Genomic DNA, 17,450 nt, shown 5'->3' on the forward strand with positions numbered 1-17,450 from the left:
GTAAGTTCGAACTCGACAAAAACCTAACCCATTATTAATTATATATGTTCTTTTTCATAATCCATATGTTAATTTTGCTTCTTCTTGTTCATATAGTCATTTATATTCATATAGTCATTCAAGTTTTCATGATTTTACTTTATTATTTTCAATATCTTCAAAAATCTACATATTGTATCTATCAAATAGTATCTGTCAAAATTCCCATTTAATATATTGTTAATTTGGCTGATTTTATGGTTGTTTTTGGGAATTGAAAGCCTATTGCATATATTAAGCAAAAAAATTCTTCAGTATATTCAAAAATCTGCATATTGTATCTATCATATGGTATATGTCAAAATTTCCATTTAATATACTGTTAATTTGGTTGATTTTATGGTTGTTTCTGGGAATTGAAAGCCTATTTCATATATTAAGCAACAAATTTCTTCAGTACAAAGTTCTTATTTGGTTGATTTTATGTTTGTTTCTGGGAATTGACAGATACTATATGTAGATTTTTGACTAAAAGTAAGTTACTAGGGCTCATGATGGAGACTAAGCCCAGTCAGATTTTAATTTGATTGATTTTACGATTGGTTTTGGGAATTGAAAGTCTAATTCATATATTAAGCAAAAAATTTCTTCAGTACAAAGTTCATATTTTTGTTTGCATATAGTACATGTTTGCACATAAATCATCTATTCAACTATATCTGTGTTCCTTTTCAGAAAGAGACCCAAAGGCTAGAAAGATACAAGAAGTTGTTATGGAACTAGGTCTAAATTACAATGTATAATACAGATCAAACTTCCAGGCATTAAAGAGAGTGATCAATGACTTTGAATTGGGGACTAATCAAAAGAATGAGTTGAAGAAGACAGTTTTCTGGAATTTGTTCAAGCCATTCATCAATGATGATCTTCCTAAAAAAATCATCAAATCAGACACAATTGTTCTGAGGATCCTTCAAGCGTATGATATGAAACTGAAGAAATTTATTATTGGGGGAAAGAAGATGATGATAAGCAAAAGGGATATACAACTAATATTTGGTTTGCCATCGGGTCAAGAAGAAATGAACATTAATAGGAAGCCAAGAGAAGCAAGACAAAAATTTGAATTCATAAAGAGGAGATTCAAAACATTAAAGAAATTGACAGTTTCAGAGTTGAAAAAGCATACATTTCTTGTTATGAGGGGAATTCGAAACAAGATGCACAAGATGTAGTAATAATATTGTCGATCTATGCATGCCACTACCTATTGTTCCCAACCACTGGAACGCAAATATCTTGGAACATTATTCATTATGTTGAAGACTTTGCGAAGATGAGAAGACAGAATTGGCCACAAGCAATCCACAAAGCACTACTTAAATCAATACAAAAGAATGTTGAAAAATTACACACTGTAAATGGCTGCACAATTGCATTATTGGTAAGTAAAAACTAACCTTATTAGTACTGTTTAAAAGTAATATTTCAGTATGCTTGTAAATTTTGATATTCTTTATTTTCTAGTATTGGTTATGTGAGCACTCAACATTGATAAAGCCAAAGAAGAAAGACGCAATACCAAGGTTCATTAAATGGGACATCTCAGAGTTGGATAAAGTTGTGGCAACAAGTTGTCTTACTAAGATATCTGAGAAAAAGGTTAGCAATTATATCTGTCATGAAGTAATATGTATTCGAAATATTATCTTATACAATTAAATCTGTTCTCACCTAAATATTATCTGTCTGAGGTAAATGTTATCTGTTTTCATTGAAATGTTAGCTGTTTGAGGAAAATGTTATCTGTTTATCTTATCTGTTTTCATTGAAATATCATCTGTGTGATGAAAATGTTATCTTTTTTTTCCTTAATATGCAGATAAATGAAAAAGAACTCACACCAACAATAAATAAAATAGAGATATTGAAAATTAAGAAATTAAATTTGCAAGAAGAAGAGGAATCTGAAGAAGATGACGAAGATTCAGAAGATAAAGATCAAGAAGATGAAAATTCAGAAGAAGAAAAAAAAGAGGAAGAAAAAAAAGAGGAAGAAAAAGGAAGACAAACAGAAGAGGTAGATAATGATTAAGAAGAAGAAGAAGAAGAAGAGCAAGAAGAAGAGGCAGACAAAGAAGAAAGTGAAGAAAAAAGTGAAGAAAAAGATGATAAAGCTGAAGAGGAAGAAGATGATGGAAATAGTGCAAGTAATTCAGAGGAATATGATTATGCATATGATGCAGAAGATATAGAACTTGTGAGAAAAATGGATAAAATAGAGATTATGGAAAACAAGATGAAAAAGAATGAGAGAATAATTACCAACCTGTAAAATGAAGTTGAAGCTACAAAAAGTGAAAAGGAAGAAGCTGTTGTAAAAATGGATATCCTGAAAGAAGAAAATGAAGTGCTGAAAAAAGAGAATCAAGCTCAAAGACATCAAAAGTACTCTTCATATGAAGAAACAGATAATTCAAAGATTGAAAAGTGTGTACAGATAGAAAAAAATCTTGAAAATCTGAAGCAAATTAAGATTCAACTCTCACAATTAATTGAGAGCTGTAAAAATGACTACGAGCAGATATTCAGAGATGTCCTTGATGCAATGGCACAGCTGGTGAAAAGAGATGAAAAAGATAAAGAAGCAAAAATACCAGAACTAAATCTCAGGTCGATGACTAAAAACATAAAGCATAAACAAAGGTCAAAGAAATTGGATCCTGCCTACACATATGCAATGGTGTCAAGAAATGAAAAGGAAAATGTTTGAAGAAAGAGGAACATGCCTAAATAGAAAACAGAAAAGAATGAAGATGATGATTTTGTTGATGTAGACGATGCTCCAGACAAAATCAAGACAAAAAAGTCGAAAATGACTTTTACTGCAAAGACACAAAGAATGCAAGTGTACAAGAATCTGTCCGAGGGTGACAAGGAAAAACTGAAACAAATATACAAGCATGAAGGAGATGGGTAAGAACGACTCAATCAACATTGATTTTTCTATATAATGAAACATATAATATTTTGCTAAACAGATAATTTTTTAACTGACAACGCAATTGTATGGGGTGGTAAAGGGCCTTATTCAACAATAACATTCGAAGACATTGTAGAATTGATTGAAGAGAGAGAATTTTCTAATGGAGTAAGTTAACATATAATATTTTTGATAAGTATAATGTTCTAAATATCATTAACCAATATAAATTGTTTTATACTCACGTGTTTTTTTCATTCCAGATAATGGATTCAATTTTAGAAATCTTGATGTCAAGACAGCCAAATCGATCTGAAACTCTCATATGGAAGCATCATGATGGTGTATCACATGTCTTCAACAGCCTATGTTTGGTAACATATAACAAATTTAAAATATTATTCAATTCTATATTACTTCATATTTTATACTGATATATTCATAATCTTGTAGCATCTGGTGAATACCAAGAATGAAAGATTGTTGGATATGCAAGTGGACAAGATCTTTTATGAAAAGAGAGCAGATTGCAGATACTTATTCTTCCCCCTGAATTGCAACAATAACCACTGGACATTATTGGTGTATGACACAGAAGAAAGAGAATGGATACATTATAATTTATTATCCCGAAGAACCTCATCAACAACTGATCATTACCTGAAATATGCAGAGCAAATGGTAATATTTGTTTTGATAACTTTAACTGTTTAGTATTATATCTGTTTAGCATTATATCTGTCCAAAAACTCATAACATTGTATCATTTGCTATTTAACAGATATCCCACATCATCGAAAGGTTTCCATCCCACAAAAATACATTAGAAAAACCAATCATTCAAGGAGTGAGCCCAAGACAAGTAGATAACATGTCCAATATCCATTTATATCCATACTTAGAATTTAAACAAACATAATAGAATAACTTTATAATCCACTTAATAAATGCTAATTTTTTGGCTCAGTCTTCATTGTGGTGCTATATGCTATTACATCCTCAAACAAATGATGACCCACCAAGGAATCAAGGGGAAACTTACCAAGAAGGAAGGAGCAACTACAGTTGAGATCAAATGTCATTCACGACTAGCTCAAAGACGACAGAAGGACTTGGACATTGGAGTCTTACAAAATAAGGACAACCAATTATGAATGAAACTACCATGTGGTGTAAAAACAACTTAATATCTCATATATTTCAATCCTTTTTGTAAAAACAGTTGACGAGTATAATATATATTCTACGTTAATGTCAGTTTAGAATTATACACTTTTATATCTGTTTCATGAAAATTATATCTGTTTCACCACAAAATTATCTATTCAACATAACTATCAATTAAATCTTAAATTTAAGACTAAATCATCGTCAACTGCATATACTTTTATGTATATCACTATAAATTCCATTAAAATCCTAAATCAAACATCAAATAACAAAAAAAATGATAAAAAATTTGTCAAAAAGAAATAGTATCTGTTTATGAAAATAAACAAATAAGAGATACAGATTGCAACATTATAACTCTTCCTATTGTGGTTACCTAACTTCCCACATCTGGTACACCTAAGAGTGCGTTTGGTTTAGAAAATATTTTCTATTTTCTATTTTCATTTTTTGTTTTCTATTTTCATTTTATGTTTCTATTTTCTAAGAATAGAAAACATGTTTGGTTTAAAATATTGAAAAATTGTTTTCTATTTTCAATTAAACATATTATGTATTTACCAATAATATTTTCATGAATCAACATTTTTTACTTAAGAAAATGTCTCTAAGTAGTTATTTCCTATTTCTCAGGGTTTAATTACCCATAATTGATAATTGAGATGGGTAATTAACTTCATTATAGTGAAATAAGACTAAGATTCAATCCTCTCTATGAAACCATGAAAACTGGATCAACCACCCAACTAATATAAATGTCAGCTGCCACAACAAAATAAGCCGACAACCCAATTGGGAGCATTTGTGCGCAACAATGCAGGAGCAGAAAAGAGAATGAAGATAAGAGCAGCACAGTAGCAGAAATCGACTGCCGTCGTTTTAAGATCACTCAAAATATGATGTTGTATTACACTTCTTACACTATCAGTTCACAAAATGTTCTAGTTATTGTACTAAATGCTCCACAAGGTTCTCTTTCATATTGTATATGCTTGTTGAATTGTGTCGATGTCAAGCACCTTCAACCTCACCACTGATTCTACATGACCCTTTAGTGTATGAAGTTCTCTCAATCTGCAATAACAAGACATCAAAGACTTGAATCAGGAGAAGGTGGAAGCATAGTAGAAATGTCAAAAGTCCATAGCAACATAAGCTCAAAGTAAAGATAACAAAACAAGTCACCGTCTCGTTCATCGACCAAAGTTCTATATTTTTCTTTTCAATAGGTGGCTTAACTTCTATATTTCAAGCGAACATATTCCTCGTTAACTGCAGCCAAATTTCTCATTTAAACAGATATCATATCGTTGCATCTAGCCAAAACAAGGTTGACTTACAAAACAACATTATGATCAACTCACTAACTAAAACAAGCAGAATTACACAATGCTTACCACGTCGAAATAAATTATGGGTACAAAATGAGATCTTTTTCTACTCTATAAGTTCTTGAAAATATGGTATGTGATTATTTTCAAGCAGTAATATCATTTAGCGTGTTATCTTCTCCAGCACATGAAGCAAAAAAATGACTGAACAAGCAATGAGACTACATTAACAAAAGCTAAAAGCTTGCTTATCCAAAACAATAAATAAAAAGCTAAAAGCTTTGCCATATCTAGATAAGTCTACAAAGGAAAACGAACGATAGTAAAGTTAGACATATCCTGATAGATTAAAGAAGGAAACCCCAAGGACTTGAAGAACTGAAAAAAACCCCATAAATTAAAGGGAAAAAAAACATCCAGGGACAGAGACAATTTGGGAAAAATTGAACACAAAAACTTACAGAAAAAAAAAGCCACGATTTGCACTACAGCTAAGAAAACAAAAGGGTTTAGCATATTCAGCAACAAAAAGAACAGACAAAGACATCTCTTAACCATTGTGATTAACATATGAAAATACATTGGATCATTGATGCATACAGATTAACAACTAAGAGAACAAATAATCTACAATCTACAAGAACAGGCAGTGTGGACAGCCCAAAATCAACTTTATCCTACACAAAATTCTAAGACATCAAAAGGCATGATCACAAACACCCAACACAAACTCAATCAAGGAGTCCATGGCCATGGCTAGCCAAGCCACTCTCTTCACCTCCACAACCCTCACAACCCCAAACCATAACAACCCATCAATCCTCCCATGGAAACAACCGTCAATTTCCACACCCTTTATCATGAAGCTGATAAAATAGAGAATACACTGATGCTCAGTCGACAATATATCCTCAAACATTTGCATTTTTGTTTTCATAAAATAGGGATAGTCCAATTTTCTATCTCAGTTATTGTATAATAAGGATTAAATACTTACATGGTAATTGTATAAAGTTCTATTCCTTTTGAGGTACTACACTCATGGTCTGCTGGTAACAAAGTGGTTAAAGAGAAATCTGAAAGTTGCAGTAATCCAAAAGCAAGATCCTAAGTTGCAGTAACCAAAAACATTTGGAAGGATGATTACCTGCAAACAATCCCAGGAAGAACGTGAATCAACCAAAGAACACCATGACCATGACCACAAGCACCGAACCCGAGACCGGGAGGAAAGGCACCGCTGATCGGAACGAGATTCGAAGCAGGAGAAGTCTCGCAAAAAATCCTCCAGACGTGAGGTTCGAGAAAGCTTTCGAGATGGAGAGTACAAGCGTGAGAAATCATATGAGCCGAGGGATGACAAAGAGAATAAGAGCAGAGATAAGGCGCACGATGGTGAAACTAGGAGGGAGCGGTTTGATGAGCCTCACGATCACAAATCATCTTGTAGATCTATGAAAATCTATGAGACCAACATCTTGTAGATCCAACATCTCAGAATGGTCTCGGAAGATAGGGAGGGAGAAAAGGATCGCAAGAGCGACGCCCAAAGAGAAATACGAAAGACGGAGAAATGAAAGATAGCTACGAAGACGGAAGACTCCGTGTTTTCCATTTTAGAAAACGTATTTTCATCGTTTTCTATTTTCTAATGATTTTCATTTTCTGTGTTTTCTAAATCCTTCAACCAAACGCGTTTTCCATAGCGTTTTCTATTTTCCAGAAATTAAAAACAGAAAACAGTTGGAAAACATGTATACCAAACACACTCTAATATTCTTTGGAATAGTCTCACCAATAGATGAAATTCTTTTCTTCCTAGGTTTACCAGGCTGTTTCCTCGTATGAGGTGGAATCACTAGAACATCTTCTTCACTAAAGTCTTCTTTCCATACTGTAACAACTGGAGAGATCGACTTTGAATAACATCTGACATAAGAAGAAGCGTGGTAATACTCTTCAACAAAATTATAAGGAAGTTTTCGACTCTTAGATATTGCAGCAAGTGCATGAGAACAAGGGAAACAATTTATCTGTCATCTCCCACATAAACATTCTCATCTTGCAATATTAACAACTTTACAAGGAGATGAATGAACTTCAACCACATCAACACTTAAAGAACTAACAATCCAAGCACAACTCTCCCTCAAAGATTCTTGGATTTTTTTCTTCATCGAAGGACATAAAAAAGTAGTCTATGTAGAAGAATCTTCTCTTCTAAAAAAATCTGATTCATGAGCTTCAATCAAATCATATCTATCATATTTGTTATTGGCAATGAACGAAACTCAGATATTTGAGAATTAAAAGACTTAGCAGCATTTGAAGACATCTCACCATATCGTTTACCCATAAAATAAGCATTCGTCCAGTTACAAACATGAGCTTCATCTATAAAACTAGCAACGCGATCACCATCCATAGATAAAAGCTCTTGCAAGCGGTCATGGAATTCAGTCTTACTCGGAACATAAGCACACTGTTTAAACTTCTTCACAATCATCTCCCTAAAAGAAGCATGATGTCCTTTCAACTTATCTTTAAGATTCCTATTTAAATGATTAAGGTAATAAGCACGTTCTACTGCTGGAAAAACATTTCTAACACCTTGAAGGAGCCTATAATTTCGATCTGAAATGAAAGTTATTCTTCTACTTACGCCAACAATTTTTCTAAGCAACCTGAGAAACCAGGTCCAGTTATCTTCACCCTCTGCGACAACAACTACAAAAGCAACCATAAATAAACCTGCATAAAAGAACAGATGATAAATATGAATCAGATAACATTTTAATTAACAGATATAATCTGAACAGATTTTAAACAAATGAGAAAGACTTAACACTATACTTTGTTTAGTAGCTGAAAGTATATTTCCCTTGTAACGACTTTTCAAAAATGTGCCATCAAGAAATAAGATGGGGCGACAAAAATTGAAATAGGAAATTGTCGCATCAAATGCAACAAAACATCTCTTAAAACAACCACTAGTCTCATCAAACTCCATATCCAAACAGCTACCAGGGTTAGACTTATTAGCTTCATCAATGTAAAATCGTAGCAAATCAAAAGAATACTTGTGCTCTCCAAATTTCATATCCTTTGCCTTCTTCGCAGCATACCATGCTTTGTGGTAGCTAATGTCTAATCCATAATCAGATTTAATCTACTTGATAACATCGACTAGGCGAAGTAATGGAGCATTAGAAACTCGATTACCAATGATGTCCGCAATAATTCTAGAGCTCATACGAACATTTTTAGATGTATGAATAGCCGAACCACATGTATGCACATTATTCAAAAATCTAATATAAAAGAAATCATTTGATTTTTCTATAGATGCATGAACTCTCCATTCACAACTTTTCAGATACCTTTGCTTGCACTCAGCTGTCACACTATACTTGTCATTTTTGATAAACTTCTATTCAAATTCAACCTCAACCCAAATCTAGACAATGAATTATGAAAATCATTAACACCACATGTAAAACATTAACCTACGTGTCTGATTGCAATAGCCCAAGAAGAAGTAAGTAAAGTCTTACCTCCAATAGAACCAAAAGCCGCAACAAAATCAACATCTGAAACCTCTTGCTCAGTATTATTACTTATTCTCTCAACAACTGCACTAATAGAACCAGTGTCCACAGAGCCACTTCCTTTGAAGTTACTAACATCTGGACAACTAATTTGCTTGACAAAAATATCTATATAACTCAATGAAATGTTACTAGCAATGAACAACATATTTCTAAGATCTTCATCGTTATCAAGCAAACACTGAGAATGACTAGGTAAAGAGAACACAAAACTCACATCTCTAACATTCAAAAAACTCCACTTACAACAACAAAATCCACCAAACTATTGAAAGTCAACCCAGGATTCATTGTCATCATAGCACTAAGTGAACCAAAATTAAACATTAGAATAGAAGGGCTTGACATTACGATTCCCTGAATCCTTTTCCAGATGAAAAATATTAAACCTGAACAAAATAGATAATATATATGTTACAAACATATATATTATGAACATATCACAAAATCAAACAGATTACACAAACAACATAACAAACAAACATGTAAAATTTCGAAAAATCATAACCAGAACAAATATCACAAGAATTGTATCTACATTATACTTGTATGACTATCAAAAATTACTGTAAATCAAACACAAAATCAAAGAATAATGCAAAACATAAAGAAAATCAAAGAATAAATGAATGACAAACCAGAAACAAAAGAATAATGTAGATCCAAACACAGATAGAGTAAAACCATAACAATCAAATCACAACATCTATATAAATCAAACCAAAAAATTCCAACTCAACTCACATACGTGATACGAAACCAATATCAAACACGGATAAGATCTAAAACAACTAGGATCGCAAGCTCAATCATAATAGAAATTCGAAATCGATGGAAGATTAAACTTATAAGATCAATTAGGCAGAAGAAGATTCCCAGAGTTTCAGTCGCGCAAAAGAAGAAGAATAATAACTATAATGATTAATTCAAAATTCTAATAAAGTCAATGGAGATTATTTTAGTCATTAAAAATAATTAGGGAAAGAGTTTGTTCTTTTTAGAATATTAATTTAAACTATATGGAGTTAATGGAATACAATTTTTAACAATGTCCTTATTGGAATAAAACAATTCAGGAAGGGATTTATGTTTAATTTTCCCAACAATTTATGCCTCCAATTTGTCGCATCACAGCTATCCCTCTTGGCTCTACTGCGCCTTAGCCACAGTGCCACCTCCAACAACGCCGATAGTGCCATCGAGATGATAGAGAGCGCTGAAGTGACGACGCAGGCTGTTGTTGGTGGAAGCCAGATCTAACCCAAATACATTTAGATCTCGTCAATCAGTGTGTGCGGAGTTCCCATTTTGCCCAATCTCTGGAGTTGGTTCTTTCGCTCTCGAACAACCAGAGATGCCGACGAACAATACGTTCCTGGAAAAGGTGTCCTGCAATTGGAGTTCAGTTGTGATATAATGGCTACGAAGCATATATAATAGTAGTATGGAGCTGTGGATGGCAATCTCATGATGCATGGGATAAGTTGTCAAGTACGGATTTGAAGTTGAATTCTGGGTGGTTAGAAAGGTTAGGGAAGTTAAATTTGGTGTAAACAATAGCTATAGCCCTTGTAATGTAGAATGGTTCCCAACTGAAGCATTGGGTTTATTGATTTTATATTCTGCCTGTTTGGCAGGGCGGCTCCACAAGCGGAGCCGCCCACGGAGCCGCTTTGCGGCTCCGTCATGCCAAACAGGCGAAAAGCGCCAGCGGATCCGCTGGAAATTTCCAGCGGATCCGCTGGCGCAAAAGAAGCTCCCATTGGGAGCTTCTTTTGTACAGCGGTTTTGCCGCTGTAGCTTTTTGGCGTGGGTCCCACGCCAAAAAGCTGCAGCTTTTTTTTTAAAATTTTTAATGTGTGGGTCCCACACTTTTTAGATAAAAGTATTATTATTTTATTAATGGGACCCACTTAATTGTGTTTAATGGTTTAAATAAAACTATTTTTTAATAAATTAATTATATTTATGCATTTATAACTATTATAACAGTAAATTTAATATTAAAATAAAATTAATTTAATTTAAAAAATACAAATAAAATATTTATATTTAAGACTTTTAATTTTATAGGTGTTTAATTTTAATACATAATGATAAATTAAAAAATACAATAAATATAAGAAAATTAATTGATTACTTAAATATAAAATAAAAAATACAATAAATGTAAGAAAATTAAGTTGATTAATTAAAAATTACTTCAAATTAATTTTAAATATAAATTATATTTGATTAATTAAATGAATACTTAAAATTAATTTTAATAAGAATTATATTTATTAGATTACTTTTAATATAAATATAAAAAATTAATATTATAATACTTTAATTCAACAGTTTTTCCGCTAGCGTCAGTTTTTATTTCACCAAACACCTCACAGCATATTTCACAGCTTTAAGCTCAGCATATTTTTCACAGCATTTCCGCTAGCATTGAAAATCAATTTTTCCGCTGTGCCAAACGGAGCCATTGTCTTGTCAACATATTACCGTTGACAGTTCAAATGGATTGTAGTTTTTATACTGATTTTTAGTCGTTGTATGTCTTAAGCTTGAATGATATTCAAACTTTTCCTCTCTTATTCTTTTATCTTCTTCTTCTTCATTCTCATCTCCATTTATATCATGGTATTGAAACAAGAAAGTCATGGTATTGATCCACTAGTCACTACATCAATGTCCACAATCATAGCTGAGGCCATAAACTTTATGATACTTTACCTCCATTGATTTCTAGCATTCCATCTACAACATTATCGTATGAAGGGAGTTCACATACAATATTTTCTACATCACAAAATCCTACCACTTCACTTCACAATCTATTTTACCCAACCGACCACCCATCTTCTCCACCTTCCCTGCTATCACCACTCATCAATACTCTACTCAACCTGTGATGCATAACTAAACTCCTACATAGAATCCATTTGCAAATTTCCTATCCACAGATTTTTCAACACAGGCGGCAATGGAATTTTATCTGTTTTGTATGCATCATCAGATCAGTTAACAACTCCAATGAACACCAACCAGTGTGTTCATAAATCAGGTCATACCTTGTTTTAACTTCCTCCTGGGGCAACCCCTCATGTTCATGTTCATATATAATAGTAGTTTCAGTGATTCAAAATAGTTGAAATCTAAAAAAATACCAAAATCCTGGTCTGATTAGAAACTACGAATCTTACATTGCAAATTCACATAACACACGACCCTTCATTACAACTTCATGCATCTCCAAACGACAATCACACATCCACAGACAAAAAATTTATTTCATTATACTGCTTATTGCTTACATAGAGTTATATACGACGCCGTTTCTAATCTCAGCCAGAGATTTCAATGGCCTTGACATCGGGTTTCTTCACTTCCTCCTTAGGCACTGTTACCGTGAGGACACCGTTCTCCATTGAAGCCTTAACCCCTTCCAACTTGGCATTCTCCGGCAACCTAAACCTCCTCACAAACTTGCCACTGCTACGCTCCAGACGGTGCCAAGTGTCGTTCTTGTCCTCCTTCTCCACGCTCTTCTCTCCGCTGATCTGAAGCACTCTGTCATCCTCAATCTCCACCTTTACTTCCTCTTTCTTCAGCCCCGGCAGGTCTGCCTTGAACACGTGGGCCTCCGGCGTCTCCTTCCAGTCTACCCGAGTGTTTACGAATGCCGAATTCTCGCGAGAAAGAGAAGTGGAAGGGAAAGTAAAGTCTTTGAAGGGATCCCAAACGTCGAGAGAGAAGGGGTCGAAGACGCTGTTTCGTCGATTGTTGAAGAAGCTTGGAATCAAAGACATTATTGCACAACCAATTGAACCCTAATTGATCTCAACTTTGCACGATTTCAAACTCAATTGTCACTGCTGCGAGAAGATAGGAGTACAGGGGGATTTATAGGATGCAGGGGAGCACTCAAGTAGCTTCACGAAAGACCGATTTGGGGGTTGCCGAGAGTCAAACTCGTCGTTGAAAGGTCACTGTTTCAGAATTGATTAAGGATCTCTCTGGTCACTTCCTGAATCTTCTTTCTTTTGGATTTATTTTCTTGGTAAATTCTGGACTCGACTTTTACAGGTTCATGGGGGATTGGACCTCTTTAATCATGAAATGGCCTTATTTCGTTTCATGGCTCAACAATTAACCAGTTTTATATTGGGCTTTTTAAACAAAAAGAGGGCCTATTTTTTTATCATGGCCCAATTACTAGTTTTTCTCCCAGGGATACTATTGAACTCAATCTGCTCGTTCTTTGACTTCTTTCGAGCCAAGGAATGTTGGAATTCTTGTTTTAGTATGGTTTTTGTTTTCTTTTGCAAGCTAGCTTTTCTGTAGACACAACTGGGACGATAGTCTGGTTGGTTATTTTTCCGAATTTAAGGATTAAAGGTGCTTAAGGTAGAGAGCTCGAAACTAACTGGGATATTTTACAAGAGTTCCTTGGTTTTGTGGGAGAAAACTTTACTTGGACCCCATTGATTTTTTGGATCAACGTTTGGCAAAGTCCGTTCTAATTAAATTTGGACCAAGTCAAGTTGAGTTCATATATATGATTTTTGAGAAGTCATGGAGATAGTGGGGGAGTTGTAATATATGCTTTACCCACGATTTTTGGACACTGGAGAAAAACTCTCCTTTTAATTGGTCTTTTGGCTAGGCAAAATAAAGTGCCGAATTTCCTTCTTCTATTGAGACTTGAGAGTCTCTCCTTTTCATCTTATGCTAGACAATTTTCTTTTATTCTTTGGTCTTGCCTTGTTGAGTTATCAGAGAGAGTTTCGTTTCGATTCTTTGGTTGGTTGTTATACTAGCAGTTGACAAGGGAAGAAAGTGAGTTGGGCCACCCTAGGGCGGCCTGTTGCAGGCTCGGCTCGTTTGATAAATAAGCCGGGCTTGGGCCTATGCTGAAGCCCATTATGCCCAACGGGCCATACCCGAGCTTGAAAGAGTCCGGCCCTTAGACCCTTGGGTCTAAGGGCCGGACTAAAGACACCCCAATTTGAGTTGACCATCCCTTGTAAAACTCAGTTGACGGGGTGTCTTTAGTAAAAAGTGGGGTGTGACTAAAGTTTTCCATACAACATATTTATATTATTCTATAGTTAAAAGTCCAAGCCCACTTTCATCACAATACTCCAATATTTGATGGGCTCATTATAGATGAAAAGGCAAATAGCTCGCTTTTACCCCAAGCCTCTTGTTAACCTAATCGACAATTATGTCTCTGCTGCTGTTGGAGTTTTCATCCCAAGCCTTTGCCTCACAACTCGACGTTCATCTCCTTCAGTAATTTCTGTATTGGTCGCAAGTTAGGGATTTTTATTTGATTGGTTTAGTCATGTGCAGTTTTCATGGCTACTGGTGTGTTGTTTTTTTCTTTTAAACCTTGTAGATTGGGGGAATTTGACTCTCTATAATTTGGCTTGAAATCTGGGTGACCAAGAGGAAGAGGTTTGCATATTCATGAGACGGACCCATTGATTTTTTAGGCCCTATCGAGCTCGGGCCTCAATAAAAAAAGGGTCGGGCCTAGGACCTATCAAATTCCGACCCATTTTCATCCCTAACAATTGTGTTGTTGTTGGTGTGTTTCGAGGATGTCTGGGAGGTGATATTACACGAGTCACGAGCATGATAAAAACAGGCAACAAATCATTTTAAATAAGCATGCGATCTAACACTTCTTATGTTGGGTTTTGTTCCTCGAGTTGAATGAGCTTTTTTGCTTTGAACTTTCAGGCATATGATCCACTTGATCATGATTTTGGGATTGGGCCTTGTCGTTCCTCATGTTGTTAGTTTCATATTGCTAAAAAAAAATAGTACAGCAAGAAACTCAGCACAGTTTTGGACCTTTAGGAAAGTAACTCTATAATATAAAGAGAGTGAATCAAGCAAATTAATTTAACAAAAATCGAAGATATCTTTTTTTTTGAAATATCATAGAGAATTAAAAAGAATTTTAGATACACAAATGTCTAATACAATCGATTGCAGACAAAGCCAACTTTCATTGATAAAGATACCCCTCCTTTAGTTGGTGGCTCGTTTATTATCTTGGATTTATGGTAATGGGATAGGTGGAAGAGAATTTTATTCATTCTTTTTAAGCACACTCTAAAATGGGAAAATTTGTATCCCATTTTCCCTCTTTGGCACTTGGATTTATGGTAATGGGTTAGGTGGAAGATAATTTTATTCATTCTTTTTAAGCACACTCTAAAATAGAAAAATTTGTTTCCCATTTTACCTCTTTGGCACAGTTGCCTATATTGCAGTGTAACCAAATAAAAAACGTTAACTTGTACTACATTTTACTACAAGTAGAAAACGTACTGTCAGTCTTCCTACAAAACCCGCAACACTCTCCTTTATTAATGACCCTCCTCAATTGTTTTCACCACAGCACCAACAACACACTTTCAGGTAGAGAGAGAAACTATAGAGAGAGAGAAAGTCATGGATGGAATGCATGATCATGGTATGGGTGATATGGGTATGGGTATGGGTATGGACGACATGACGCACATGACCTTCTTTTGGGGGAAGAATGCAGAGGTACTGTTCAAAGGATGGCCTGGACACAGTTCTGGCATGTACGCACTGTCCTTGATAGTGGTCTTTGTTTTGGCTATTATTGTTGAGTGGCTCTCTCACTGTCAGTTAATCAAGGCCGATACGAACCATGTCTCTGCCGGGTTGCTTAAGACCGTGATGCATGCTTTGAGGGTTGGTGTTTCTCTGGTGTTGATGTTGGCGGTCATGTCTTTCAACGTTGGTGTGTTCTTAGCCGCCCTGGTCGGTCATACTGTGGGGTTCTTGCTCTTTGGGAGTGGGATTTTCAAGAAATCAGACACTATTCCTCATAAAGTTTCTGATCTTCCTCCAATGAGTTGTTGATTGATGAATAATTCATCTCTGTTTCCAGGAATTAGTCAACTTTTCATATTTTATACATCCTTAATCAGTTATGTTTTTGGGTGGTAACTATGATGTTCGTTTCGTAAAAATAGACAGTTTTGTGGTAATTTTTGTTTGGTTCTCAGTTCTCGCATAAGGAGAAGATATTGGTTGCTCCACCCGCTAGATGCATCATTTTTGGAGGGAAAGAAATAAATAAAAATGTATATGGTGGAATAAAATAATAAAAAATGTGTTTGGCATCGCGGTGTCCAAACACAAGTTTTTTCTTTTTCAATTTTGTGCCCAATCAATTTTAGTATTCAATTTATATTCTTTCAAAAATAAATTGATATTAATAAAAAATATTCAATTTTACATTCACCTCACTACATTATTTCTAATCGCAAGTTAAATAATTTTATCAACGCAATTCACATTGTTATAGGAGAACTAAAAAGACTCCCAAACAAACCGGTTAAATTGAATATTCTCGAGTAGAGATTAAAACCCTAGTGAGTGACATGAAGAATCTTCGAACTTAAGTACAAACGTAATGGAAATTTGAATTCGAATTCAAAGAATCTTCATACAAATTCGATCAAATTTGTAATTTCTGATTCAGTGATCAGTGTTCTTTAAACATGATACTTCAACATCAACCGCAAGGACCATGCCCTGATAGTTCAACATGATAGTTCATGCATGTGGACTTTGGTATTTCTGATTCAGTGAAGAGCATAGTGTTCTTTAATTAAAACATGATGATTCGACATGACTAAGTCGGCTACAATCATGCATTCTCTAAGCCTATCTGGCCTTAAAACATGGACCCTGGTCTGCCCTACTGGCCCAATACCAATCAACAATGAACAAGCAATAGCATTTTTAGCCAGTCCACTTTCCTTTTGTTTTTTTTTTTTTAAATCAGAACTTTATTAATGAGAAAGAAATAAAAAAAAAAACCTCACCACCAACCCAAAAGCAGCTAACAACAATAACACAAGACCCCAACCTGACTGAACAACAAAAGAAAGAAGCAGATCTTCAACAATGCAGCGGCAGAATGAAAAGAACCAGCCAAAGGAAAGAAGCAGTTGTTGTCTGCCATTTTTGTCCCAAGTCAACTAGTTTTTACTTGTGCTCCCCACTAGGTCTAGGTCTCGGTATCGAGCCGGTCCAGCCCAAAAATTTAGGGTTCAAGTTCATATTGACCATTCGAGTTTCAAGCCGAACTTGGGACAAAAATGGTAACCCAAGTTCCAGCCTTGGCCCGAATGATTCGGACTTCGGGGCTATTTGTTCTACAACACGTAGCAATTGCTTAATACTAACAACATAGTACTTATAGCAGGAAACAGATCACAAATGTAGATCTTCTAGTGATGCGACAGCAAGCCATATTAGACCAAGCAAGTGAAGTGAATGTGTAGCTAGATGAACTGAACTTTGTGCCTTTTCCTAGGCTTCTCAGCTTAA

The 17,450-nt window shown here is 34.7% G+C and overlaps 3 protein-coding genes across 3 annotated transcripts; 1 reads left to right on the forward strand and 2 right to left on the reverse strand.

Annotated features, from left to right (window-relative positions):
• Positions 1 to 7,711: 7,711 nt before the first annotated feature.
• Positions 7,712 to 8,563, reverse strand: LOC120010599. The gene is made up of 2 exons (XM_038861380.1): positions 8,317 to 8,563; positions 7,712 to 8,214 (listed from the first exon to the last, which is right to left on the reverse strand). Exons 1-2 carry the CDS (start codon positions 8,561 to 8,563, stop codon positions 7,712 to 7,714), a joined length of 750 nt encoding a protein of 249 aa, XP_038717308.1.
• A 3,588-nt stretch (positions 8,564 to 12,151) lies between these two features.
• LOC120005259 (18.5 kDa class I heat shock protein) lies at positions 12,152 to 13,060 on the reverse strand. The gene has a single exon (XM_038854802.1). It carries the CDS (start codon positions 12,869 to 12,871, stop codon positions 12,407 to 12,409), a length of 465 nt encoding a protein of 154 aa, XP_038710730.1. The 5' UTR covers positions 12,872 to 13,060; the 3' UTR covers positions 12,152 to 12,406.
• A 2,441-nt stretch (positions 13,061 to 15,501) lies between these two features.
• On the forward strand, positions 15,502 to 16,099 carry LOC119979977 (copper transporter 1-like). The gene has a single exon (XM_038822611.1). It carries the CDS (start codon positions 15,531 to 15,533, stop codon positions 15,969 to 15,971), a length of 441 nt encoding a protein of 146 aa, XP_038678539.1. The 5' UTR covers positions 15,502 to 15,530; the 3' UTR covers positions 15,972 to 16,099.
• Positions 16,100 to 17,450: the final 1,351 nt, after the last annotated feature.

The sequence above is a fragment of the Tripterygium wilfordii genome, chromosome 2, assembly GCF_013401445.1.
Source record: "Tripterygium wilfordii isolate XIE 37 chromosome 2, ASM1340144v1, whole genome shotgun sequence".
Classification (NCBI taxonomy): Eukaryota; Viridiplantae; Streptophyta; class Magnoliopsida; order Celastrales; family Celastraceae; genus Tripterygium; species Tripterygium wilfordii.

Coding starts and splice junctions, on each gene's coding strand:
- LOC120010599 (XM_038861380.1), bottom strand. CDS start 8,563: ATGAAATTTGGAGAGCACAAGTATTCTTTTGATTTGCTACGATTTTAC. Junction 8,215..8,316: donor ACTTTCAGCTACTAAACAAA/GTATAGTGTTAA, acceptor TCTTTTATGCAG/GTTTATTTATGGTTGCTTTT.
- LOC120005259 (XM_038854802.1), bottom strand. CDS start 12,871: ATGTCTTTGATTCCAAGCTTCTTCAACAATCGACGAAACAGCGTCTTC.
- LOC119979977 (XM_038822611.1), top strand. CDS start 15,531: ATGGATGGAATGCATGATCATGGTATGGGTGATATGGGTATGGGTATG.